Source organism: Poecilia latipinna, unplaced genomic scaffold (assembly GCF_001443285.1).
Source record: "Poecilia latipinna isolate Pla-1442-1.1 unplaced genomic scaffold, P_latipinna-1.0 Scaffold3392, whole genome shotgun sequence".
NCBI lineage: Eukaryota > Metazoa > Chordata > Actinopteri > Cyprinodontiformes > Poeciliidae > Poecilia > Poecilia latipinna.
The window spans coordinates 32,634-59,365 of NW_015116008.1; the positions used below are offsets into that span (position 1 = coordinate 32,634).

General features: G+C 38.9%; 2 protein-coding genes across 3 annotated transcripts in view; one reads left to right on the plus strand and one right to left on the minus strand.

Moving 5' to 3' along the window:
* The window catches only part of tet2 (tet methylcytosine dioxygenase 2), a 29,943-nt gene extending 8,846 nt beyond the window's left edge, over positions 1 to 21,097 (plus strand). For both annotated transcript variants that reach the window (XM_015023709.1, XM_015023707.1), the window contains 9 exons: positions 9,760 to 12,624; positions 12,707 to 12,797; positions 12,887 to 12,980; positions 13,080 to 13,288; positions 14,076 to 14,226; positions 14,317 to 14,406; positions 14,927 to 15,064; positions 15,420 to 15,774; positions 16,225 to 21,097. In XM_015023709.1, coding sequence (XP_014879195.1) covers positions 9,804 to 12,624; positions 12,707 to 12,797; positions 12,887 to 12,980; positions 13,080 to 13,288; positions 14,076 to 14,226; positions 14,317 to 14,406; positions 14,927 to 15,064; positions 15,420 to 15,774; positions 16,225 to 17,567 — 5,292 coding nt within the window. In that variant the 5' untranslated portion in view covers positions 9,760 to 9,803 and the 3' untranslated portion in view covers positions 17,568 to 21,097. The remainder of the gene's footprint in view (positions 1 to 9,759; positions 12,625 to 12,706; positions 12,798 to 12,886; positions 12,981 to 13,079; positions 13,289 to 14,075; positions 14,227 to 14,316; positions 14,407 to 14,926; positions 15,065 to 15,419; positions 15,775 to 16,224) is intronic.
* Positions 21,098 to 21,371: 274 nt separating this feature from the next.
* ppa2 (inorganic pyrophosphatase 2) overlaps positions 21,372 to 26,732 on the minus strand; it is a gene marked incomplete at its 5' end in the record, with an annotated part of 10,303 nt that continues 4,942 nt past the window's right edge. The window contains 8 exons of the mRNA XM_015023706.1: positions 21,372 to 21,767; positions 21,856 to 21,895; positions 23,544 to 23,613; positions 23,693 to 23,778; positions 23,880 to 24,007; positions 25,577 to 25,703; positions 25,812 to 25,898; positions 26,303 to 26,422. Of these exons, the coding sequence (XP_014879192.1) occupies positions 21,745 to 21,767; positions 21,856 to 21,895; positions 23,544 to 23,613; positions 23,693 to 23,778; positions 23,880 to 24,007; positions 25,577 to 25,703; positions 25,812 to 25,898; positions 26,303 to 26,422 (681 nt within the window). The remainder of the gene's footprint in view (positions 21,768 to 21,855; positions 21,896 to 23,543; positions 23,614 to 23,692; positions 23,779 to 23,879; positions 24,008 to 25,576; positions 25,704 to 25,811; positions 25,899 to 26,302; positions 26,423 to 26,732) is intronic.

A 26,732-nucleotide genomic window follows, 5' to 3' on the forward strand; every position in this document is an offset into this window, starting at 1 on the left:
ATCACAATAACACCCGTCACTCAGAGGATTTGTGATTTCTATTCATTGTGAGTCACGTGCGTCTCGCTCAGAGGAGGGAAAGAGGGAGCTTAGCAACAGCAGCTTAGGTCAGGTTGTTTGGAAACCAATGAGAGAAACACTGCAATGTTCTTATTACTTATAAACACTTGATCAAGTACTTTTTTAAAAATGGTAATTCCTGTTCATTTTACAACTCCACACTCTCTTTTGGTGCAATTTTAAATGCGAGAGGATTAGTGCAAAATTAGCTTTATGGGTTTGGAGCACTTATGGTAGGACCAGAAAGCACATGTGCACACAACCTATTCCTGCTGCTAACCTTTCTGGGGTAATGGTTGGTCCTGGTAAATGCTCAGAAGGTTGCTGCAGCCACTGTGCATTCAGAAAGAAAGTTACTTACCTCAGTGCATAGCTCATCAAGTTGGTCAGATATATTGACTTTTGCGTAGACAAAGGCAGCTTCAGGAGGAGGGAGAAGGCAGTTTGGAGGGAAAGCACTGTGAGCGACAGGGGTCAGGTCAGTGGGTTTGTACGCTCAGGAGCTCATTTCTTAAGTCTCCATGTGATGCAGTTTGAAAGCACAAAAAAGGTTTAGTCTCTTGTGTGAGACCGGACAGGTTGTGTTTTCAGGTTGCGGTAACTACACAGAACAATAATCAGTCTAGAAGGTTTAGGTTAGAGGTGAGCTAATGTTCAACCAAGAGTTAAACATTTTACATTTTCATGGAACAAAATCAAATTAATAAAAACACTGTTCTGCTCAGATTCATTACGGTGAATTCATACGACCAAAATAAACACTCGGAAGAAAAATCATAACTCTGTTAAGATAACCACAGAACTACAGTAATATAGTAATAAATATATCTTGGCTGGTGCTGTGTGTGTGTAATCTGGATTTAAATACCTTGTAATGCTGAGCAGATCAGAGCAGTTGTAGCAGACAAAAGGAGCACATACCACCGTGACGTTTACACACAAGCCGTTATAGTTTTCTTGGGAAACTGGTTAAACACGCTTTGTCAGAAATGTACAGAGGTGGGGTTTATCCCCAGCAAAGGCAGAAGAATAGTTGACTTACTCATGGCCCAGAACAGAGGTTCAAGTTTTGTCTTCTCTAAGCATTAACCTTGACATGTTACTCAAGAGTCTGTGAGTCATCAGGCAAAATGCTGACATTTAACCCAATTCTTAAAAGGGTATATGTCAAAAAGTTGGCATTAATACTCTTATACTTTGCAATATGTGTAGGAATTTGACAGTTCTCAGGAAGTGATATTAATTTTGATTAGGTGCCAAGAGAAAGAAACTCATTAGTCATTTCCATCTTGCACATCAAAAAGTAGAAAATTTGTTCAAAGCTAGCCGCATATCCCTCCTGTGTTATCTGGTAGATTTCTGTGGTTTTTATGAGTAAATCTCAAATGCTGCGTGTTGTATTTTTTTTTTTTTTTTTTGCCATGGCTCTTTGAACGTTACACAAAAAAGTACTCTGAGCATTTGCACTGAAATATAGTATACCATTTAAAAAATCCTGCTTTTAAAATCATATTTATTGTTTGTTTCTCTCCACTTAAATTTTTTCAAAGGTTGTATTTGCTCTAGTGGCCTTTATTTGATAGTGAATTGACAGGAAAGTGGGTAATGAGAGAAGGGAGAAGACATGCAGCAAAGATCACCAGGCTGGGAATTGAACTTGCGACATCCGTGTTGAGGACTAGGGCCTCCATATGTGGATTGTGCTTAACCCCTGCACCACCACAGCACCCCTCTCCACTTAAATTTTACCTTAAAAGGCATTCCAACCGCTGACCAACAAACTAGCCCTTCTAACTATTGATCTGAACCCAGTGTTCTGTCCCATGTTTGTTTCTATGCTGTGCCACATGTATTGGAGTTTGTTGTTATAATGAATTCTTTTGATAGCAGCGAGTGCAATCTATAAACTCAAATTCTTTAGATTCCTTCTTGAGCTCCAGCAGTCACATATTGATTGAAGTGATAGTCAAATGTCTTTCTCTCCCTTTTTTCTAAACATCTGCTTTTAAAATTGACCCTTTAAGGCAGTGAGTGGACTTGCACAACATATTTTCAGTTTTTACAAACAACATTTACAAATGTCATTGCACAGTGAATCAACGGTAAGTTCCTAAAACATCTTTAAAGGTTCAACCATTTAATGATCTCCATCTTAGACCTTTAAATATCCCAAATAGTCAGATTTTTTTTTTAAAAAACTAGGTCTTTGGTCTGCTTGTAAAACAGCAGTTTACAAGCTAGGAGCAGTATGTCTATTAAACAGCAGAATAACTGAACTGATACCCTAACGGAATAACTAGGTAATACCAGCTTATTATTAGGGATGTATTACTGTTATTTTACTGTTTACTGTTGTTGGGGGGCAATTATTACTATAAGAGGTAGTTTAAGGTGTACTTAAGAAGTGGTAATGGGTATGTTTTTATGTTAGAGCAGTATTTATGTATGTACATATGTATTGCCAAATAGATTATGGCACATTTTAAATAGGTTTTTATCATTATTGGAAGAAATGTTACAAAAAAGTGTAATATTTATTTGCTCTAAATAGCAGAGCTGTGTTGAGGTGTAATATTCTGTGCATGTACTTACATGAAAAGCACTAAAGTGTGTAGCTATTCTATGTTTTTTGTTTATGCGTCAAAATCAAAACAATGACTAAATTTTGCAGATGACTTTTTAGATGTAATAATCTGAAGGTTGTATATTATATTGGATTTTAGCAGCAATAGGAATTAATTGTTAATCTCCAGTATAATAGAAGGTTTTAGAAAATGTTATGCCTTTTGCATGTATAACATAGTGACACATCAAATTTTACTTGAATTGGACGGGCTGTACTGACGTGACATTTTGCAAGAAAGGCATTCTTCTTATTATTCTGAATTTCAATTTTACTTAAGGTTAGCTTACTAGTTGAACTTGATGTTTATTTGTGATCTATTTATGGAAAATGCTGTATTCAGCTATTTTTTTTAGTATTTGGTGGTTGGATAGTGTGCGTCTAGAGAGTTTATTGTTTAAAAAGTGACCAAACTACTACTACAGAAGCATATGGGACAAAAAGCTGCGTGAGTTTAAAGAGTACATAGGGAACCTCCACATTTTAGCCACATCTGTCTTGCATTACACATAAAGAACAATATCAATTGTACGGAAACCTTTCCTCATATGGAGGGGGAGGAGGCTCTCCAGGGAAGGAATTACAAACAGAAGTTTATGTCCTCTTTGTCTCTGCCAGAGTCTATTATCATTGTCGTCTGACTCAAAAGAAAATACAAAGTTACACTTAGCATTTATGAAACTGTTCTTTAGTCTGAACAGGGCTTTCATGGCAAGCGCAGTCTTTTTAGGGCTTTTCGTTTCACGTTAAAAATGTGCTATTCGCCCACCAGTTTAGTTTCTGGGGAAGTTAAATCTAACTGCAGAGTTGCCCTAGTTTTGGTCAGCGAATTAGTTGGGGGAGGACAGAACAGGAAGGACAAACAGGTCCGTTGCTTCTGGCTGCCAAGTGATGCAACTGTCATTACGTCACAAGCCAAAGTTTACGCCAGAGCAGATAACTGAGGTGCGCTAAAGAGAACTGCCATGTTGTTGTGCAATCCAAAGACAATCCCCTCCCCCACACAGAAAGCTGCGCAACAACTTCTGTTCTTATTAATGGAAGTCACGTGTACAACTGAACATCCAGCTTCAGATGTTCAGGTAATAACCTTCATATGCATCTGCTTATGAGTGGAAACAAACACAAAAAAAATATGTTTATAGTGGAATGCAAAAAGAAAAACATGCACCAAAAATCTTTCAGCAATCAAACTTTTCACATGGATAGTCTAAAAGGTATAGCATCTGATGATTTTTTATTTCGCTAAACATTAGCTGCACATTTTAGTATAAAAATATACAGTAAATTAATTCCAAGGGGTACATCAAGGTGGTTTAGAGATTTCACATTCTAGTTAGCAAATGTTAACTAGAATGTGTTAACATTTGATCTGTGCAATATTTAAAATAGAAAATAATCAATATGTAGGGTAAAGGTTTGTTCTTTGTGGAATTCCAAAGAAAAAAAAATGTTTCACTTTGATCCCGAGCGCCTCGCAGAGGAGTTCATGCCCCTTGAACTCTTTCAGATCTTTAGGTCTTGTTGGGATTTTATATGATATAGACCAACACCAAGCAGTGTGAAATTGTGTGTAATGCAATACATGGTCTTTTAACATTTTTTAAAACAATACTGTGGATGCTCTTATTTGAATTTTTTATTTATTTTTGTCCTCTTAGCATTGTATGTTGGATAATTAGTTTGGTTTCATCTGACCAAAGTACTTTCTTCCTCATATTTGCTGTGTACCCTATGTGAATTGTGGTGGACTGTTGTTGGGGATTTCTGTAGCTGGTTGATGCTTTCTTTGCCTGGCCTCTCAGTTAGGGTGAACTGCCATGTCTTTATACATCTTCAGATGCTCTTTACTTTTACATATTTTGGATTTACCATTCATATGAGCTTAGGGATTTTGATTTACAATCCAAACCTACTTTAAACTTCTGAACAGATTTCTTTCTGGCCTGTCTGCTATGTTCTTTGGTGTTCATGAGGTTGTTTATTGTCTAATCTTCTCCAACAAACCTCTGATGCCTTCATGGAACAGCTGCATTTATACAAAGATAAATACAGTACACATGTGTCAACACTTCTCTAAATAGTTAAGTCCTGAAGACGGTTGGTTGCAGTGAATTATATTTAGGAGTATCAGATATAATGCAAATGCATGACACACTTCTTAGATTTTCATTTGGAAAATTGCTGTACGGCTTTTATTCTTTTCAGTTATGAGTTATTTTATTGTGAGTCAGTCACATGAAATCCCCACTAAAACACATTGTCAGAATGCAACTGAACACAGGTCAGAATGAAGTGTTCCATTTAGTTGTTTTTTTTTTTTGTCCTANATTCATTCAGTTTTATGCAGTACAACTGAACTTTACCCAGATCTAGCAAAAATTGACTTTGCCTTTGATTTGGTTTTACTTGAAGCAACATCCAAGGAGAAAGGAGATATGCAGACAGAGGAATCTTTTGTGTCTTCATCAGGCTTGTCATATGTTGAGAAGAAAATAGAGATAGCAGATGTAAAACCAAGCATGTGAGAGACACAGCATGAGTGTGCCATGTGACAAAAATCACAAGCGTAAGTTGCCTGAACAAAAGGCCCTGTATTATGCAAACCATAAATGGGCATGGGTACAACTGAGCCTGTTAAGCATTTGAGCATCACTGACAACTCACTCAGCTAGCATATTGGTAACAACACACTCAGCTAGCATATTGGTAACGACACACTCAGCTAGCATATTGGTTCTGAATTATGTTATGAATTCTGAATTTATTTTTACCCTATCAGCTATTTCTAAATACTCTTTCCAGTGCAGTCAGTCCCTCTCTCTGAACAAGCAAGCTATACATCATGAACTGTCATCATGCAATCTGCCTACAATGCAATAATCAAGTGGTGCATTAAAGCAAGCAGTGAAAGAGTTCTCCTTTCTTTGGCAAAACTTCAGATGCAGGTCATGTACTGTTCTCTGTAAATAAATCTTTGCAAAAACAGAACTTATTATACTGCTCTTGATCTTTAAAAGAGGAATAATAATCAGAAATTGATCATATGCCTTTTTTTTAATCATTTGTTTTCATACAGTCAACTAGCTTGTAGGATGGTGACGATTCTGCCACAGGTCATTAGGTTTGTGGAGCAGCAGCTCGAGCTGATTGTTTACCATGGGGACACTAAAACAGTGCTATCCAAGTCCTCTGACCTAATTACGCAAGCAAAGGACTGCTAAGGATAAGGTATCACTGTTAGCTCTTCTCCATGCTGTCAGAATATCCAAGCTACAGTGACTTTTGGTGTAATATGCTAATTAGCAAGCCTCATGTTGAAAATATTCAGTCCGTTTTCTTGTTTTTTGTTTGTTATTGTGTTATGGTAAAATTATTTTAATAAGACTTCAACAGTGTTCAAATTATATGATTGTGTCAGTTAAATACAGGATGTTGATGAACTGATAATAGTGGCATAAAAGTTATAATAGTGTTTAAAAAAGCACCTTTATGTAAGTAATTTGGCAAGGCGTCGGACTTCTACTTGCGCTGAACCCTTCAAAAATTTATAGTCTTTAGACTTTACCCATGTTTCATTTTCTTATCTTTTAAACAGGAAAATACAGCCATGCCCTCTCACCAAAGGAAATTTGTACTTGACATTATGGCCTATTCTGAACAAAACACTAGTGTGACTTGGCAAGTGTGTATTTGATTTACAAGTCTGCCCAAGATCTACCTTTCTCTTAGCTTTGGCAGCAGATTTTATTTCTCTTTTAGCATAGCGGCGAACTTTCAATCTATCCATGTGAGTATAATGTCATTAAAATCAATATTATTTTTGTTTTATTTCACAATATCAGTGAGTAGATAAGTTGGCAGGACAAAGCTTGAAATTCCAGGTAAAAAAATAAAATCCTTGGTTTGTGCCTGACATTACAACCTAAATAGCTACAGGCTCCTAAACATACATTTAAAATTTATTTTTAAAATATTCAGTATTTCTATGCATTTTCTATATTTTTCTTCTATTTTTGTAAACTCAATATGATTGAAGAAACATTTTTTTTTCTTCTTCTTTTTTGCCGTAAGATTTTTTAAACATAGTTGCCTTAAGGTCTGAACTTGAAAGTGCAGGGACCTGAGCCTCCAAGCAGCTGTTGGAATGATGAATGTCACACAGGGCTGCCAAGTAACAGCAAACAGGCTACAAACGCCGAGGCAGGCCTCAAATTTCACAAGCTCTTTCTTTGGGAGGACAAAACAGTTTGAATATGAGTTCAGTCCAAGGCAAATCACACAGCAGAAAGGGAACAGATGTTCCATTTAAAATATTTATTGCACACATTGTGTCGTGTAGTAAATAAAAACAAGGTAAACAGAATGATTTTAAAATTTTTAAACTACTGTTTTTTATCATAACATTCTTACTGATCACAGCTTATTTCAGTGAGATGCCAAAGAAAGTTCTCAAGTGATGGAGGTTTTCTGTGGCTGCACCGTTATAAAATAATGCAGTGTTGCCCCATCCCACATGGTGCTGCACACTGGCTTTTAGCTGGATGAAAGAAAACTGCAAGAAAGACAAACTCGTCTGTTTGCAAACATTTGAATAAAAGGAATTAGATAGTAATATGCACTTTATTTGTATAAACACCGTGATTAAAAAAAAATGTTTACTTGTATGAATGGAGCAAACAATATGCTTCTAACTAAAAATATGGATGTCTATCTTCAGTGCATTGGTATATAAAAAGACTATTAAGCTTTCAACAAAAAAGTCATGGGCAGTTAAAGCTATTTCTTACTAGTTTAACATACAACTTTTTCTTGTTTCAAGAGGTGTAAACCAAGTAGTTTGCATGTAATGATTTGCTATCAAATTATCAGAGAAAGACAATCTCGATAAACAGCTATCATCTCACTATGAATTGATTCAATTCTAAATTTCTGACAGCTGACTGACATGACACAGCTGTTATGACCGCAGTTTAAATTTAGCATAATCACGTCAAAAGACAAAACATTTCACTCCATCTGACCGCAGAGTATGTCTACTGAATATTCAAGAGGTAATGCCTTACTGACCGTTTCAAATTTATATTACTAAAAATGCTGATGCAAATAAAAGAAGTCCACATTTTAGATTGTGGACAACCTAAAGTGTGTTGCTGTTCACACTTTACGTTAGCAGGTGTCACTTTAAAATGTTTCGGTATATATTATTGTGTTACTGGATGCACAATCTGTAAAATTGTGGCACAGCTTTACAGAGGCAGGCTACTGAGGTCAGTCTTCATTTTTCATTTTTCTCTGAATAACCCTTCTGACTTTGTTTTTTTCTTTAACTTTTTTACGAATAAGCTCATTTCCTACTCTGGACTTTGTACAATGCATTGTGACTGACTAGTTATAGCTAAAAAAAAAACTATGTGCAAGACTGTGTAGAAAGGTTGATAATTGTCTAGGTTAGATATTAGACTGAACAGGAAGAAAAAGATAAATGGCAGCATAAGTAGAGAAGAATCTGACATGTAATTATAGGGTAGAGGTGAAGGCGGTCAGAGAGGGAGAGAAACAATTGCACAGAAACAAAGAAGCAGACTTTTGGTGCTGGAACAAAATCTTACTGGAGAGTTCAGTTTGTGAGCAGTAATTCAAGCTGCAGTTCAGTGTTTATTTCTATCAGAAAGCCTAAATAGATTAAAGCACATATAACCTATAGGAAAGAGCCAATGTTGTCATTTCATCAGCATATCTTTGGCTTAGTTTACTGTGTTACTTTTAGAGCAAAAATACATCACACTGTCAATTATGCAAGTATTAAGCACTGCTGTAAATTTGGGTTTAAATCACTGTATGGTAGCTGTGTGTGTTTGTGTATCTGTATAAAGCCCCAGATAGACGCACACACAGCTGGGATTTCTTGGCTTTGTTCTGGGTTTGCAAAGATTTTTTCTTCTTGGTCTACATGGGCGTCTCTAACTGTGACGAGCTGCTTGGATTCTTTGGTGCTTTGCAAAACACGGAGCGTGCCATCGGAACGGAGCTGCCCCTAGAGCAGCTTGACACTGGCGTTCACGTCCTGACAGAGTTACTGATTAACATACAAAACAAAGGGAGATTTACATGGGGTAGGGAAGTAGAATTTACTCACTTTGCTGTGCTGCTGCAACAATATTTTCCTAAATTCTCAAATAAATGATCAATTTCAGCAATTATTTGTAGAAAATGATTATAAATAACAGAAATGCAGTATTTCATACCTTAAAAAAATCTAATTAATTTTTTAAATAAGATAAACTTTGTTGTCCCAATTGAAATTTGTCTTGGGTACAGACACTGACTGCTGCATAGCCCAAAAATCCATAACCATCACATTATATTCAACCTTAACACATGAATAATGTTTTAAATTGGGTCAAGTTCATAAATTAATGTTAGGATAATAAACCTTTACTTTCAATCCCAGATTTCATGTATTTTCTGTTGGATTCAGGTGATTATCTGATCAGTTCCCCATGACGTATGTTAATGCTAGAATTCAACACTGGAGACGCTGGAATGGACTGGCTGTCGTATTTTCAGATACATTTTCCAGTGCTCTATTGATATTTTCAGGAGGTATACAACTCAAGCAACATAAAATGCTAGATTGCAGTCATCATCACATATCAATACGTGAAACATCACAAATGCGCAGAGCTGCTGGATGGAATATTTCATAAAGTTTTGTATTTCAAGTGTCACACACTCTGTGTGCCAATAATATGTTTTGCCGGTGTTACTAATATTGTACAGACTGTCAATGCCAAAAGACATATTCCCTCCAGCGTGTTTGGGTGGTCTCCTGGAACCTCCTTCCAAAAGGACGTGCCCAAAACACTGGAAATGATGCCCAAGCCAACTCATCTGACTCTAAGTTATATTCCATCCGCCCTCTGCTGTAGGGTGAGAAGCTGACTGGTCGAGCTTCTCACCCTACCTCTAAATCCCTGAAAATGATGTGTAAATGATGTGTTTAACATTGACTGAAAAATAACATCTGAAAAATATTCAAATTAACCTTTTCATGCCGTCTTTCTGCTCTGCAGGTGGGACAAAGGGCAGCCTGACGTATGGGCTCTGAGCAGGACAGATGGAAACAGAAGAGGCCAAGCATGAGGCGGAAGAAAGTTTAATGTTGGGACAGTTTGGAGCATCTCACCATCATTCTCACAAATTCCAGAATGGAGCTCGGTGTTCACAGGAGGATTCTGTGCAGATCAGCGACAGTGAAAGCTGGATTACTGGTGTGGTGCATTATGAACCCAGCAAAGCTGCTGGCTCCATGAAGAGGTACAGAGAGAACTGCAACATTCCCACTTCAGAACAAGCATTGTTCCAACCGGGATTCTTCAAGATGAACGGAGACTTAATGAACGGAGAGTTGAAGCATGGATTCGCAGAGCAGTCCTTAGCGGTCCACCAAAGTAAGAAAATAAAAGTAGATGGTGAAATGAAAGAAAACGGTGACTCAAGCCGTAGTTTTGTGAAAAACTTCTCTGAGTTGACAAAGAAAACTGAAATGGAACAGTCTTCTGTTCAGACTGATATTAATTTTGATATAAGAAACTGTCACATACCTAACAGGGATATTTTCAGCCGACCACGAAATAAGTCTGTTCCAAACGGTGCTGTATCATCTTCCTCAACCATAGAAAGTACTCCCGGTGATCTGTTGGAAAAAACCTTGTCTCAGTATTATCCTGAGCAAGTCTCCATTGCACCACAAGCATCTGGATCACAGCTGGATACTGTCAATGTCTCACTCGCCACACGCTCAGTTGGTGAAGGTGCTCAACCCCCTGCTGTAACCTCAGGGCTGCCGGAGTCGCAGCAGCAGCCGCCTGCAGCATCCGCAGAAGGCGTCAACAGCTACAACTCTGTCAACTATTTAGTGAATGGATATTCTAGTAACTTTGGAGTAAATCAACAGCAACAGCCTTCATCTTGCTCTGGTCAAGAGATAGTTCTGGGGGCACAACAGCATCCCAGTGGGGCACAATGTTTTCCAGACAACACAAACCCTCAAGGTACATATACAAAAACCCAGCAGGAATACAATCCAAGGTCTTTTCTGAACCACAATAATCCCTCGCAGGCTGCAGAGGCGGGTGGATATGGATCTCTTCTTAATTCCGGTGCAAATGAGAACAGCCAAAATGACAATGGAGCTGGTCTGTATCATGACACCAACATGGGAATCCAGTACGGGACTCAAGCTCAGAATTTCCAGGATAACTCTGGACGACAACATCAACCCGATGGTCAAATAGGAAACAGCCTCCAGCAGCAAAATCACTCTGTGTCAGTAAACGGTGTGGAGGATGCACATCAACAAAGAGTCAACATTTCATGTTCCACTCCCAGCCAAACTAATTGGATAGAAAGGAATCTGTCACATTCCCAGCAGCAGCCAACCCAGTGCACAGCATCCCAGGCAAAAGAGCAAGACATGTGGAGAGCTAAGCCTCAGTCAGAACAGCAGACCACCAGCCCCCAAGTTCAAAACCAGATACTAGAGCCAAACCAAGCGCAAAGGTTCAGGGAAACGCAGACACAAGGACTTTTCACAGACGCCGGCCGAGGGTCTAACGGCTCGCTTCAAAAACAGCCGGACTGTCTACCTGCTCACATGCAGTCTGCTCCAGTTCAGCACAACACTGCCCCTGAGTGGCTGCAGTCCAACTCTAAAGCACCCCAGATGCAGCAACATTTACTCCAGAAAATGCCTGAGACAAAAAACTTCCCTCAGAATCAGCAATCTAACTGCTACCTCTCCCCAATGCAATCAGAGCACTTACACAAGGACAAAGACTTGCAGGAGATATTGTCAGTAGAGTTTTTAACAACACAACAGCAGCACTGTCACCTTCAACGCCCGCTGTCCCACCCACCGCAGTTTGAAGCCCAGCAGCTCAAATCTCCCACCTACAGACCTCGCAGCCAGCCTCCACCAGGCCAACACCAGCCTCAACCAGACCAGCCTTTCAGTAACAACCATCAACACACTGACCAATCAGCATTCACCTACAATAACACAGAGATGCAACAGCCACAACATCAAAGACAGTGTCTTGAAAACTCAGGCAGCCAAAACCTCAAACAGTTTCAACCACAGCAGCCTAAGAACCACTGCCATGAGCCCAACCAGGTGGACTTAGCCCAGACTTCTTCACAGTCACAACCTCACCTACCGCAGGGTCTGTTCAGCCAACAGTCAGGAACACGGATGTATCCCAAAGCCGAGGAGCAGGCGAGGGCTTCTTGCGCCCAGTTCCAAACAGGACCTCGACTACCTCTGGGACCAGCAAGTCCCCATGCTGACTTTCAGAGGCATGCGGCTCTTCGCATGCGTCTTTTACAAAGGCAGGAACGTCACGGCCCTTCTCAACTCCCTCAAAGCCCAGTTGACTCCAAACAAAACCTCAGAGCTGTAAAAATGGAAAACGGCCCCAGATTCGAGCTGCCCACCTCACGGCAGCAGGAACAGCCGTTTATGACCCGTGATGCAGGGATGGGTGGGATCAAGATCAAGACTGAAAATCAACAGTCACTATGTGTTCAGGACAGGAAGCCAGGGAACATCATTGCCTCTATGGAACAAAGCTTGAGGCAGTACGAGCTCTCGAATCTATTCGAGAAGAAACCTCTCGTTGTTAATTCATCAAATAAAGTCAAAGTGGAATCCTCAGGCCCTGTCACCATACTATCAACCAACATGGATATGAGTGGGGCAGACTCAGCGGCCACAGCAGCTTCTGTTTTGAAAAATACCCTCGACTCCACTCCCAAGAAGGAACAGCTCCTTAAAAATTTCATAGATTCCCCCATGAAGTTGTTAGATACCCCTGTAAAGAATCTTCTGGATACCCCCATGAAAACTCAATATGAGATCGCATCGTGCCACTGTGTTGGTAAGTCTCACCCTGTGGGTGATGAAATGCGATCAATGGTTTAGGTTGTAATTCTTAACATTTTATGCCTTATTTAATTTAGATCAAATCATTGAGAAGGATGAAGGTCCATATTACACTCATTTGGGCTCAGCACCTACTGTCGCTGGCATTCGAGAGCTGATGGAGAAAAGGTAATCCACAAATTAATAGAGCATTAGAGGAAAGCTGACAATGTTTTGCAACTTCTGTTTGCTTTTTCTTAACGTTTTATGTTTTGAAGGTCTGGCATCACTGGGCGAGCCATCAGGATTGAGAAAGTAATTTACACCGGCAAGGAGGGGAAAAGTACACAAGGATGCCCCATAGCCAAATGGGTATGAAGATTTTATTTATTTTTTTTGTATTTTATTTGTAATCTGATAAATTGGCTGCCCTTAAATATTTCTCTGATACCTGTGTGTGCTCTGTTTCAGGTGATTCGGCGATCCAGTGTAGAGGAAAAGCTACTGGTTTTGGTGCGTGAACGTACCGGTCACAGATGTGACACTGCCTGCATCATAATTGTAATTCTGGTCTGGGAAGGCATCCAGCCCAGCTTGGCTGACCGCCTTTATCTCGAGCTCAGTGAAACTCTAACAAAACACGGAGCTGATACGCAGAGACGCTGCGCTTTCAATGAGGAGTAAGTTACAGCATTGCAGTACTCAGAAGTGTCTTATAATTAAATAACTACATCTTAGTAGTTTACAGGTGCATTTAAAATATATTGTGGAAAGGGTAAATTGTTATTCTGTTCAAAAAGGGAAATTCATAATATATGGATTCACAATAAAACAGATTTCAAACATTTAATTTCTGTTAAGGTATGATGTATTTTCCCGGGACAAAGTGCTACTTATAGCACAAACAAGCAACTATGTTACCTTCAGTTGTTATAAAAATGCTGTTTATATGTATTAAAAAAGTTTTTAAAAAATGTGACTTTGCACCATAGCCACATCCTCCATGAACATCACAACAGAGCCGCAGTAAGATTACCATCCATGTCATGCTGCACTGATGCAATAATGGATGCAAAATGAACCTCAATGTTTTGAGTACATATACAGAACAGTACATGAACATACTGTACTGCTGATCCTTTGTGCTAGAAACCTTTTTTAATGATTTTGTGTTACATTAAAATGTTCTGACAAACTAAATCTTGGGTTTTTATTGGCTGCAAGTCATCAAAATTAAAGAAATAAACGCTTTAATACATCACCGTTTAATTAGTCCATATATATTTTTCTAACTGGATTATTTAAATAAAATAACTTCTTGATATTTAGTTGTTTTGAATACACCTGTCAGACTTAAATATTAGAAATGCATTATGTTCAAGATATACTCCCACAGTGTAAATCTGTTCTGTTATTCAAAGTGTTTTAGCCAAGTTTGTTTTGTCAATGCTACCTGTACACTTTCAGGAGGACCTGTGCATGCCAGGGCTTTAATCCTGAAGCCAAGGGCGCGTCTTTCTCTTTTGGCTGCTCTTGGAGCATGTACTATAACGGCTGCAAGTTTGCCCGAAGCAAAATCCCGAGGAAGTTTAAGCTACTAGGAGATGATGTCAGAGAGGTATTTAATAGAAATGATGTTGAGGATCATGGCTGTAGCCAAATTCAAAACACTTATATTTAACTTAATGTTAAACGTTCTGTTTTTTAGGAAGAGAAACTTGAGAAAAGTTTTCAGAATTTGGCAACATTACTGGCTCCTTTGTATAAAATTATGGCCCCTGAAGCCTATGGAAACCAGGTGAGTATGTCTTGGTATTTATAAAACCCCAATACATCAAATAATTTTCTATTTATCTACTAAAATAATGTACATACACATTAATAAAAGACATAGCTGATCCTCAGATCAAATAAGCAAAAGCAAGCAGGCTTTTAAATTATTATTAGACCATCATTTCTCAGTAATGTGGATTTTTTTTACTTTCTGACTTTAGTGAGGGCACTTAGTTAAATAAGCAGGTGCAAAAAATATTAATATGACCATAAAAAGAGTGCACTATAGTTGATTTGTCTGTGGGAAAGACTGTGAATAGTTATCGTGTACAAGATTTGTTTTCGGCTCCATGTGTCTTGAAACGGATCAGATTTGATAATGGCGTGACGGAATCTACACGTCTGAAGGATTGTGTGTGAATATGATCTGCAAAAAGAAAACACCATTAAACATAGATTAGACACATTAAACTTTTTTTTTACATTTCTGACAGGGTTTTTGTAATGTTTTGAGCTTTTGTATTTCCTCTTGTGTTTGTCCGTAGGTAGAACATGAGCACAGGGCCCCAGATTGTCGCCTAGGGATCAAGGAGGGACGGCCTTTTTCCGGAGTGACTGCATGTTTGGATTTTTGTGCCCATGCTCATAGAGACCTCCACAACATGCAGGGAGGAAGCACTGTGGTAAGTGTGGGGACCTAGGAAAAATGTTTTTACCCTCCCTTGTCAAAGTATTCATGCTCCCATAGGATTGTCGTATCTCCTCTTGTTGCAACTATAAATCTAAATATTTTTACTGGGATTTTTGCTAATAGGTCAACACATAGTTGGGGATAATTGTGAAATAGAAAGAAATTTTTTCTCAGTTTGCAGCTTTTTTTTTTCCAAATGAAAATCTGGGATACCAAATAAAAGATCCTGAATCATATCCATAGTATAAATAAAAGAAATGTAATCTATATAATATTTAAAGTGCACCTGTATGTAATCCGAATAAAGCTGCATTTACCTTATTCTGGCATGTACCTTTTTTTCCCAGGTGTGCACATTAACGAGGGAGGATAATCGAGAAATTGGAAAGATACCAGAAGATGAGCAGCTCCACGTCTTACCTCTTTACAAGGCTTCGAACACCGACGAGTTCGGCAGTGAGGAGGGCCAACAGGAAAAAATAAAATCAGGGGCCATTCAAGTCCTCAGTGCCTTCCGTCGTCAGGTGCGCATGCTTGCAGAGCCTGCCAAGTCTTGCCGGCAGAAGAAACTGGATGCGAGAAAAGCGGCTGCCAACAAGAATGCCATGCTGGAAAGCTCAAATGACAAGGCAGAAAAGGCCCTTTTGGCCAAGGCAAAGGCTGGCAATTATGAGAACACTGTCCAGAGCACTCCATTTACAGGTAGAGTAACATTTTATGATGACTTTTTGTTTTTTTGGGGTTTTTTTTAGGAAACTCCGATTTTAAAATATGGTTGGGTGATATGACCTGAAAATAATTTTTGATTAATGTGAGGTTTACTGCGATATGCAATTGATATTGTGATATTAAAATTGTGTTCCTAACCACTGTATTCATGCCCCATCCTGTGTTGTAGTGGTGTACCCAGACTCACCCTCATCTTTAAAGTCAACAGGATGAAAACAAACCTTACACCTGTCCCTGCATATAATAATTTAGTAGAAGTGACTTTCAATCAGTCCAACTCCAAAACAAGGGTTTGGCTCAAAGTGAAAACAGTAAATTAATTAAATAGTGCTTTTTCACAGCACTATTTAATTAATGAAAAGACTGACTGGTAAAACGTCACATGAAATCAGTTTGTTTTCATAAGTTTTTTTTGTTTTCTAGGTGCTGTGGGAGCCCCCCTTCAGTCAGGTCACCCATCATACCCCCTCGGGGTCATGCCGCAGCAAATTCAGCAACCACAGCACCAGGGCATGTACCCCCCTTATCCTTCCTCACCAAACGCTGCTCTCCCAAGGTTCTCTAACAGTCCTGGCTCTTTTCCAGGCTCTCCAAAGCCAGGAAGCATGTACACCGCTCAGCCATCAACACCAGCCAGCCATTTCCTCTCTTCACTTCCAAACTCATACATGAATGGGCCAAATCGTCCACAACCAGGTCACCAATGTAACGGAGGAATGGCAGTTGAAAGTTACCATCAGTTCTATGCACCAAACCAAAATCAGCTGGACGTGTACCGCCAACAGCGGCCAGCGTTTTTCCCCGAGCAGCAGTATGGCGTCCAACAACGCTTTGAGCTCAATTATCCATCTAGGTACAGTCAACCAGGCTTCCAAGTCAATGGTTACAGTGCCATGCGTCCACCTCAGCCCATGAGACACTATGGTCCTTTTGGCAACAACAGAACCTCAGATGCCCGGTTCATTGACACCCTAACAGGAGCGCCCTCTGTTCATGGTGGCATGGATTATGCACTTGCTGTAAGTAAAGCCAATCAGTTTGGAGAATACCCAAGTTCATACTTGCCTCAGAGTCCACACATCCCAGGCCGTGATTCCTTCCCTATGCAACTTAATACAGACGTGGCCATGCCTAATCCACAGATGCTCCCAGCTCAAATCAGCAGTGGCTGCTTAAACCCTGAAACACAGTCAGGGTTGGGTCTTCCCAATGGTGGACATATATCCTCCAATATTAAGTCGGAGCCTGGAGCGCCTCAGACACCCACGACCCCCAAAAAACCAGAAATGTGGTCAGACAACGAGCACAACTTCTTGGATCCTGAGATCGGTGGTGTGGCTGTAGCTCCAAGTCATGGCTCTGTACTCATTGAGTGTGCAAAACGAGAGCTGCATGCCACAACGCCCCTCAAAAACCCAGACCGCAACCACCCAACACGCATTTCACTTGTCTTCTACCAGCACAAGAATCTGAATGAGGCAAAGCACGGGCTGGCCATGTGGGAAGCTAAGATGGCAGAAAAGGCTCGCGAGAAGGAAGAAGAGGCCGAGAGGAATGGCGGGGAAGGGACTCCGAGCAAGAGCAGCAAGAAGGGGGGGAAGCGGGAGCATTCGGAGTCTTCAGAGGCTACCGGAGAACCGCCATACAAGCGTTTTATAAGGGCACTAATGGAAGGATCGTCATCATCGTTCACAACTAATACTCACGTCATGACAACTCCATATGCATTCACCAAGGTCACAGGGCCTTACAGTCAGTTTGTGTAGAAAACAGCCTCTAAGGAACTTGAAGGTGCTGCAACCCAAACCACATGCATCAAATCGCTATCGGCAACCTTCCGATGGAAAAACAAATGTGCTATGTTTCTCAACTCACACAGCCGAGCTTTACTAGTTGATCCTACTGAGGTAACTATTGCAATACCAGAAAAACAGTGGTGCTTTCAGTCTAACACACAAGGAACTTTTTCAGCTGAAAACAAAGTTTCTTTTAATGGTGGCTTTATTTTTCTTACAAAATTTCTAATATTTGCATAAAACACTGACTTTCAAAAGTCTAAGACTCACGGTGCTGAAAAGTATGCTTATCACCACTTTCAAATGCCTTCACACTAAAACCAGACTACACTCTACAAGAGACTCACAGTTCATCTACTGGTCACTGTCTAAAATCAACCGACAGTGAAATCTTGAGCATCTCCATCATTTTTAAGAAGTCAGTGTTTCTTAAGAGCACTTTTTTTTTCTTTAATTTTTGAGTTTAATGTTTCAGACATTAAATGAAAAATTACAATCTCATCATGCTGTATAGCAAATATGTACAGGTGCATCTCAGTAAATTAGAATACCTTCAAAAATGTAATTTATTTTAGTAATTCAGAGCAAAGCAGTTAAACCCACTTAATAGGCCCATTACAGAGTGATGTATCTGAAGTGTTTATTTCTGTTGCTTTCAGTGATTATGGCTTACTGCAAATGAAAACTAATTTATTAGCTTCTTAGCTTTTCTTCATAAAAAAACAATCAAGAAATTTTTTTCATATTGAAATCTGGGTCTGTATTAAAGTATGTCTTTGTTGACGGTTTTTGCATAAATTTCTGCATCAGCACAGTGTTGCATTATGCTGACTTGATAAACCAACAGATGACTTGGGTCCTCAAATCATAACTGAATGGAACTTTTTTCCTTCCTCTCAACTTTACATCAATTAATATTGGAGCAGCTATATAAGTAATTGTAACAAGTATCATAATAAAAGATCTAATGATCATTTTAAGCTCTTACTATTGATTGTAGCAAACCTTAAAATCTAACAGCGTGTTTGCGATTGTTATTTTGCTCTTTCCTCTTACTTTTGGTTTCATTTTGAATAAATGTAATTATTGTGTTGTGCTTCTCGGTGCTACAGCTGCACTATTTAATGTATCCATGTAATGAAGTGGTATGTAAAAGTTTTATCTTGAGATATATATTTGTGCTTGTGAGGCTTTTCTTATGCACTCTTATAGACATATAGTCTTTTAAAACATTTTTAATACTTTTTGGGAACATCAGCGATATGTTTTATTATTATTTTTATTGCTATTGGAGCAGTTCCAACAAAATAAGAGAAGAAAAAAAAAATATTAGGTCAAATAACTCATTGCTATTTGATACCAAGTCAGCAGTACACACCATGATTGTGCAAGCCATTTTATATACATATCTGTTTTAAAATCCTTTCTTTGTTGGCCTTATGTAGAAGAAGATAAATTTTATTTCGTTTCTCTATTTGCTGGCAGCCATAGCAACCTGAAGTAACAGAAAACTGTGATATATGTCAGACTGTCGAAATGAATTGATGAGTCTCATGTTTTGAATTGATACAATTCAAGTTCCCAAGTAATATTGTAATTTATGGAGATGCATCTTTTGTACTTAGTTCAAGTACCTGGAAAGAAAATGAACGTGTCATCTTATTGGTGCTTTTATCACTATCTGGTGTTATACTGTAAAATTGAGCCATTCATGTGGTGCATTCTAAACATTTTGGGGACAAAAGTATAAATATTTTCTCTTTAGTTTTTAGCAGGTTTACTTTGCTGTTCTTTGTGACTGTTTTTATAGCTCCTTACTGTAGATTCTCCAAATATCCTGGCTTGTGAATATTACATGTAGTTTTATGTCTGTGGTGCTCAGTAAATGTGCTTTTATACACTGAGGAACACAAAACAGGGTAAGCTCAGTGTCAGAGGGCAGCTGACTTGCTGTTGTGATTGAATTAAGTCAGACAGGTTATATTTGTACAGTAAGTTAATTTCCCCATATTGGACTTTTGGGATTTATGTTGTAAATTATGCCGGGTGTCATTGTGTTTCTTTAGGTTTCAACTGATTAATTTCAACAAGGTGCTACTCAGCCTAGTAGAAATGTACAATGTGAAACTTTTGACGAGATGAAAAGGCTTATAAATAATGTACAGCATAAACCTGTCGTATACCTCAAAACTAGCTCGGCAATAGGATTATTACATATCGGTCATTGTCTGTGTGCTACTTTCACAATATTAGGCCACCAAAAGGCGAAAAGGAAGCTCTTGTTTTTACTTTCAGTGTGCTTTGAAAATATTAGTTGAAGTTTTAACATTACTGTAAAATCAGGGACATTTTTAACTAATTATGTGTGCATCTTTCGCAAATCTGTGTTCAAACTTTTTTTTTTTTCCTTTAAACAGTCGGGGACTCGTTCTGAATCCTGACTGTGTTCTTGTTTAATAGATTACACATAAGTTCAAATAAAAAAACAGATGCTATCCTGCAAAATTTCTATTTTAGCTAGTGAGAGGGTATTTTCTTCAAAATTAATCAACATATATGCACTCAGTTGTCAAAAGGGAAAGATAATGACTAAGTTAAAGCAATCTGTTTGCCTTTGCCACGCAAGACCACAGCAGTGATTGATGCGACTGCACGTTTTGCGCCTGCATGTTAGTAAATTTAATTTATAACCACTGAGCAACTTAATTATTTCTTCCACTTAATTATGGCAATTTAACTGAATATCAGTCGTACTTTAATGAAAACTCTCCCCAGTTCTTTCACGTATTGATTTCTTTGAAAGCACTTCATTTATTTTTTATTAAAAGAAGTATGTAGTAAAAAAAAAAGTAATGTTTTATTTAAACAAATTGTACATGTGTTTAAAAAAAAGAAATAAATTATGTTACATTGTACATAGCAAGAATTTGTATTGCAGGAGTACAACTCACTGACATTCATGTTAGGCTCTTTTTATTCTGTCAAATAGACCCTTGGCTCCACATATATGACCTTTAGAATAAATTTAAAAAAAATTTAATAACCGGAGCTTTTCAAGGTGAATGAAATGAAATGAAATAATGGATTATCCAGGAAGTTTTATTTTTTATTTTTTTGTAAATACTACACTCACTTTCACAGCAATGTTTACAGTTATAGAAGCTAGCTCAGTTCTTTAGAGGCTCTGGTTTATAATCGTTTTGTAAAACGAATCCTTCATAATATTAAAGAAAAAAAAAAAAAGGTTGGATTATCATTGTACAGGACCCAGCTACAGTAGCAGGTTGTCGAGAAAGCCGAGGCACCAGAAGCGGGTTTTAAAGCATAGCCATACTTGAAGATGCTTCAGAGTGTTTCTGAGTGAGTCAACTTTACTTGAATGACTTTCCTGACTTAACCTGTACATTTTATGTGCTGAACTGAGCGAGGTTAAGCCAGCACTTTGTACACACTTGGTCTTTTTGCAGTTAGACACTAAAAAAAAAAAAAAAAAAAAATGTTTTCGGCCCAAGTTCTCTTGAAGTTCGGTATGTTAAAACAATAAAATGAGGTTGGCTGTTCATACTGTAAGTATTGTAATGTACTGAATGCAGTTTATTTGAAAGCTGTTAATTGTATCATTCCTGATGTTGCCGACATGTGGGTGTTCCTTTTTTTTTTTTTTTTTTAATAAAACTTATATTTATTTAAAGCAAATAGCTTCATTTTTCCCCCCCACTCTATTAAGGTGAATAAAGTTTTTTAACTGGACAATAAAAAAACGCTGCACAGAAGCCAAGTTCAGAACCTTTTTTTAATTATTTATCCAATATTAGAAACATATTCTTGCTGTATACAAAATGTCTGTCGCTGAAAAATCAATCCAATTTCTGGTCACTGCTCTCAGGGGAGTACGTACTTTTCTCCAAGTATTGCCAACAAATATACCCCAGTGCACAACCAACTTAGTGTATCGCTTAAAAGGAAAGCATCACCCAAAAACACAAGTGTTGCATGTCTTCGTTGGCCCATACAGTTTATATATGACATGCCACTGCAAGTGCGTATAAAAAATAAATCTGCCTGCATACAAGAAAAAGCAGCAGGATACATGATACTTCAATTCATGTTAAAGACGATCTGATGTTTCCGAGGGAACCCTATAACTTCATACGAAATGCCATTTGTCCACTGCAGGAGACAAGAAGATAATTTAGGATGAAATCAGAAACGTAAGCACTGAACATGAGTTTGACAGATAAAATTATTTTCTGCTTACCTTCTGCAGACACAGGATGTGCACTACCAAAAGCAGGAGCCTGAAAGTGAAATCATTGAGATGCGGATTACTAAATTAGATTCCAAGTTGGATTTACTGTTCCCCCCACCCCACCCCAGATGTTCACATACTCTCAAGAGTATTGATGTCATTCATTTGGAGGATTAACTATTTTCTTAATCATCTATTCCAGTTCGCAAAGATTATTAAAAACATGACTTGCATATAAAAGTTTGAATTTGTTGATTTTGTTTAATCCATTCCTAGTTAAAATTACACACACAGGCTTAAATATCAACATATGTCACCACTAATGTCAAGTTAGATGTCTGCAGAGAAACTGCTTGCTTTTTGCAGCCATCAACTACTTTCTCTCTGGATGTTTGGACATTTTGATAGAATTGGTTGGTTTGCGGTCACTAACCTGGTTTCTTGCAGGGTTCTTAAAGATTAAGGAGTTCCCAGAGACCTAAGGTTAGTGTGTTCTTGCCATTCTAAAAACAGTATGGAAGTATGTTTGGGATTGTCAAAACAAAACTAATCAAATCATCGGATCCAAACTGCCGTCCTCCATGAAAAAATAGAAAAAAAGGCACATACAGGAAACAGAAAGGCTGAAACCTTTCAAACTGAAGAACTGCTTTAACACCAGTCATTTGCCACAGTGAAGTTTTAACATAAACATTGTAAAGGTTTCTACTGTGAGACACCTGCTGGCTGAAATGTGCATCACTTGGAGAAGCTGGAAGCCTTCGGGTGAAAGGTGCATGATCAGAGAAGCCCAGGATTTAATGGCTTTGAGAGCAAGTGTGGCGGGAAGGAATCAAGGAGAGGCAACAACAAAACTCTGCTCCAACTATGAAGAAATGACAGCGGCAGCATTAAGCTGAGGGCCTCTACAAAGGGACTAGAAAAGCACAGATTGGGTAGAGTGCCAGAGTTCATATATGTTCAAAATTCAATATTTTTCCAGACTCAAATATTTTTTTAATGTAGTTTTTAAAAAATTCAGAAGAATATGTTACAAAATTACTCCTTGTTAGTTTGCTTTTATTAGCTACAGGTTCTTTAAAATTTGAAATACGATATCCACATTGGTGTCTGAGTTTCAGACAGTGGCATAGTGCCATTTTACAGATTTTTAGTAGCGTCTAGCATTGCTCAGATCTGCTCCACTTCAAAAACTCTTCAGCTTCTCAAAGGACTCGGCATCATGGACTGAGTGATGTTTTCCTTGCAGAGTCAGAAATTTGTTTTCTTTGTTTGACTTTTCTCTGCAGCTTAGACCCGGTTTAAGATCACAGGTCCAGCTCAACCTGAATTTGATGTGGTCCTGAAACCAAACAGGTGATGAAATGACTTATTTTTGAACAGGGTGTGTAGAATTTTGTACAAAGAGGTTAATTTAATACAATTTGGAATAAGGCTTTAACGTAACAGACTGTGTATATTTGAACCTGTGTGTATACTTTTGACCCTGTATGAATTAATTAAACTAGTGCACTTAATTATAGTTCATCAAGTATCTACTCTGGAAAAGAGTAGGTACTTTCTTTAGCTACAATTCATTTTTGTAGCAAAAGTACTAAATTAATTTGACATTTATGACAAAGATGATTCCATGTTACTTTTAGAATCAGATCCATCTACCACTGCTGCTGCCGTAAACGGTTTTTTGAAGCTCTCACCGACTGAACGACGGCTCTGGCCTCGTCGGCGCTGAACTGGAAAGGACTGTTACAGCAGGACATGTTTTTGCTGAGAGGGAAAAAATATGATGCAAGTTCAACTTTCTCTTATCCATTTCACATGCACATACACATCTGCTTTGCTTTACCACTCAATCCCTCCAGCATTTGTTTGCTTCTGCACAAGTGCCCTCCAGTGCTCATGGGTGGACTTAATGATCTCAACTGCAAAATCCTGTCGGCAGAGAGAAATCCATTTCAGCACATTTGGTCTGAGCTGCCGCCGCCGCCGCCGGTCCACCAGCTGCTGCGCTCTGTTTATTCTCAAAACCTGACCTTGTCTTTGAATTCCCCGTTGAATCCAAACTGGTTCTCTGGCTTTCCATCGGGCACCTTGTATTTCATGAACCACTCGACAGTAGCCTCCAAATGACCTGGTCGGCTCTTCCGAACATCTTCTATACCTGAGGGGAGGAGAGAAAAACAGAGTCGGAGATTACTCGGGTTTCCATGAAACAGATAAAGTGGATTTTATCTGTTTACACATGAAATGTAACCTGCAAAGGGAAGTTTCTCGGGATTCTAAGAATTGGCCTTAGTGGGGGAAAAAAACAAAGCCTTGACAATACACACAATATGTTTAAAGAGCACCGAATGTCAATAAATCCATGTTGACAATGAAAACTCAATGGTTATAAACTATTAAAGTACAGAGAGCTAATGTGGTGTTACCGTCTGTGCTGCTTGCTATTGCATTACCATTCAGTATTAAACATGCTTATAAATATATTCGAATATGAACAGAAAGTTGATTCAATTCAGCTTTTCAATTCAAACCATGAAATATGTGATAAATAGATTCAGAACTGTGAAATAAAACAAGTTCATTTAGATTATTATGGCTTTCTGCTGTTAAATACCCCAAATTACGGTTACTACGATAATGAAAGCATTGCATTAGACGATTACAAAGGATAACTAATACACAATTATGCAGATGGTCACTGAGACCCTTCACAAGACAACAAGTTATTGTTAGAGAAGTTGACTGCTCAGAGTGCTGCATCCGAGCAAAATAACGAAAATTTGGATGGAAAAATAAAATGTGGTAGAAAAATGCGCAGCTTTGAGAGGATTTGTGAAGCCTATTAAAGAGTTCGGGGGACACTGACAAGAAATTAACCGTGCTGGAGACAAAGCTTCAGGAGCCGCCGTCACACAGCTGGGAGGCAATGTCAAAAGTATCTTATGTGGGATAAAGGGAAAAAAATGTACTGAAACTGTTGCTCACTGGGCCAACCAAAGTCCTCTTTGAGATAACCATGGTCAGTATTTAAGTTAAGGAGCTTTTCCACTAAACCACCTCTAACCAGTACGGTCCGTTCCGCCCCGGCCAGATTCATTTTCCATTAGCAAATCCAGCACGGCTCTGCCTGGCTGTTCTCAGATCTTCGTGCCTACTTCAGGGGTTCTCAACCTTTATCAACCCCACAGAAACCACGGGGCATCATCAAGAGGAAGAGGAGAGAACCAGAACCTAACACGGCTGCCGTTACAGTCTCTGACCTCTCGGCGCTCTCCTCACGACAGAGCTCGTTCTCCCGTGTTTCAGGTCTGACCGACTGGAGATGTGATGCAGCCACTGCATAAAGAATGCCCTTTCAACATGTCACGCCCATTTTTCCCTTGGCCTTCATCTGCAGTCATCTTGTCAGAGTTTGTTGTGGACTTGAGCAGCTTGGTGTGATTTGTTCTGTGTGTCTGCGTCTAAAAGGCCAGTGCACAGCTGAAATGTCGGTCTTTAAGTGACAAATTTACATATGAATTTCACATCTTTAACTGAATCATCTTAGCCTAAATCCCGCCAGACTCCATGTTTTCCTTTGGCATAATAATAAACACTCATTCATTTATTATATAGAAGGTGAACTTCCACAATAGAGAATCTTCTCATGCTCTCCAGATCAGCAAAGCACAGATTTATTCCAGAATCGTCCTCATGGCTGTTGTGAACTTTTGCCTACGACACTCACAGTTGAGCTTTTCTGCGTCTTCGTCATTTGCATTGATGGCGATGACCTTCCAGTCCATCTCTCCCTCATCAATCATTGCCAGGATGCCCAGAACCTTGACTTGGATCACCTGACCCGGGGAGCAAACCTGAGGTTGAACAGTTTAACAGGTAAAGGTCAGATACAGAATCCAAAAGTGCACATTTCTTTTCATAGGCATGGAGATGAGTAGCAGCGTACAGAGACGTCTGCTTACCTGGGTGCCGATGTCACAAACATCAATGGGGTCATTGTCACCACAGCAGTCAGTTTCTTTGTCTTTGTGGTTGGGATCCTCCCAGGTCTTTATAGAGGTAAAGTCCACAAGCAAGTAAAGAACACGAAAAAGTCAAAATCTTCTCAGAAATATTCAACAGCTAACAAAATATACAATAAAATGTTTGGATTTAAAACTATTCCCTCCCTCCCCACATGCTTCAAAGTTGAGATGGCGTATTAAGGATTGTTGTATTCCTCTTCTTTAAACAGGAGGAGCAGAGGGGATTTTATAACAATTAAGTTCTTCTCCGTTCTTTTAAAGTGGGAAAACTTAAAAATTTTGCAATGTACCAAATACTTGCTGCAACAGATGGGGGAAAAAAAAGTACTTGACCCACAAAATAATAAAACCTGACAAAGTGAAGCACCTAAAATCGGTGCACTTTAAAGCATATCTGTCTTGGAGAAACGCTGCAGATTTCTCCTGACCTGTGGAAGTGCCCCATAGTTCCAAATGTATCCTTTATGAGGAAAAATGTTGGCCACGTATCTGAGTTTTCCCTTCTTCACGTCTTGTTTGATGGGATTCAGGGGCTCCTTTGTTGCAATCTGGGAAAAAGAAGCGATAAATACCGTTATCTATAAAACGTGCATTTACAACAGAGATGCACACTGAGAGTGCGACTCAGACCGCGAGCCTAGGTCCAGATGAATTAATCATGAAATGAAGATGAAAACGACCGTACACCTGCTTTATTGTCAGACATTAGAGATGTGCCGATCAGGTTTTTTCCTCCCGATACAGATACCGATCACCCATGAGGGCCGATCACCGATACCGATCACATAATTATTTTTTTTTTTTTCATCATAAACCCTACCGGTTACATTATGTGGAAAAAGGAACCATGAATTTACC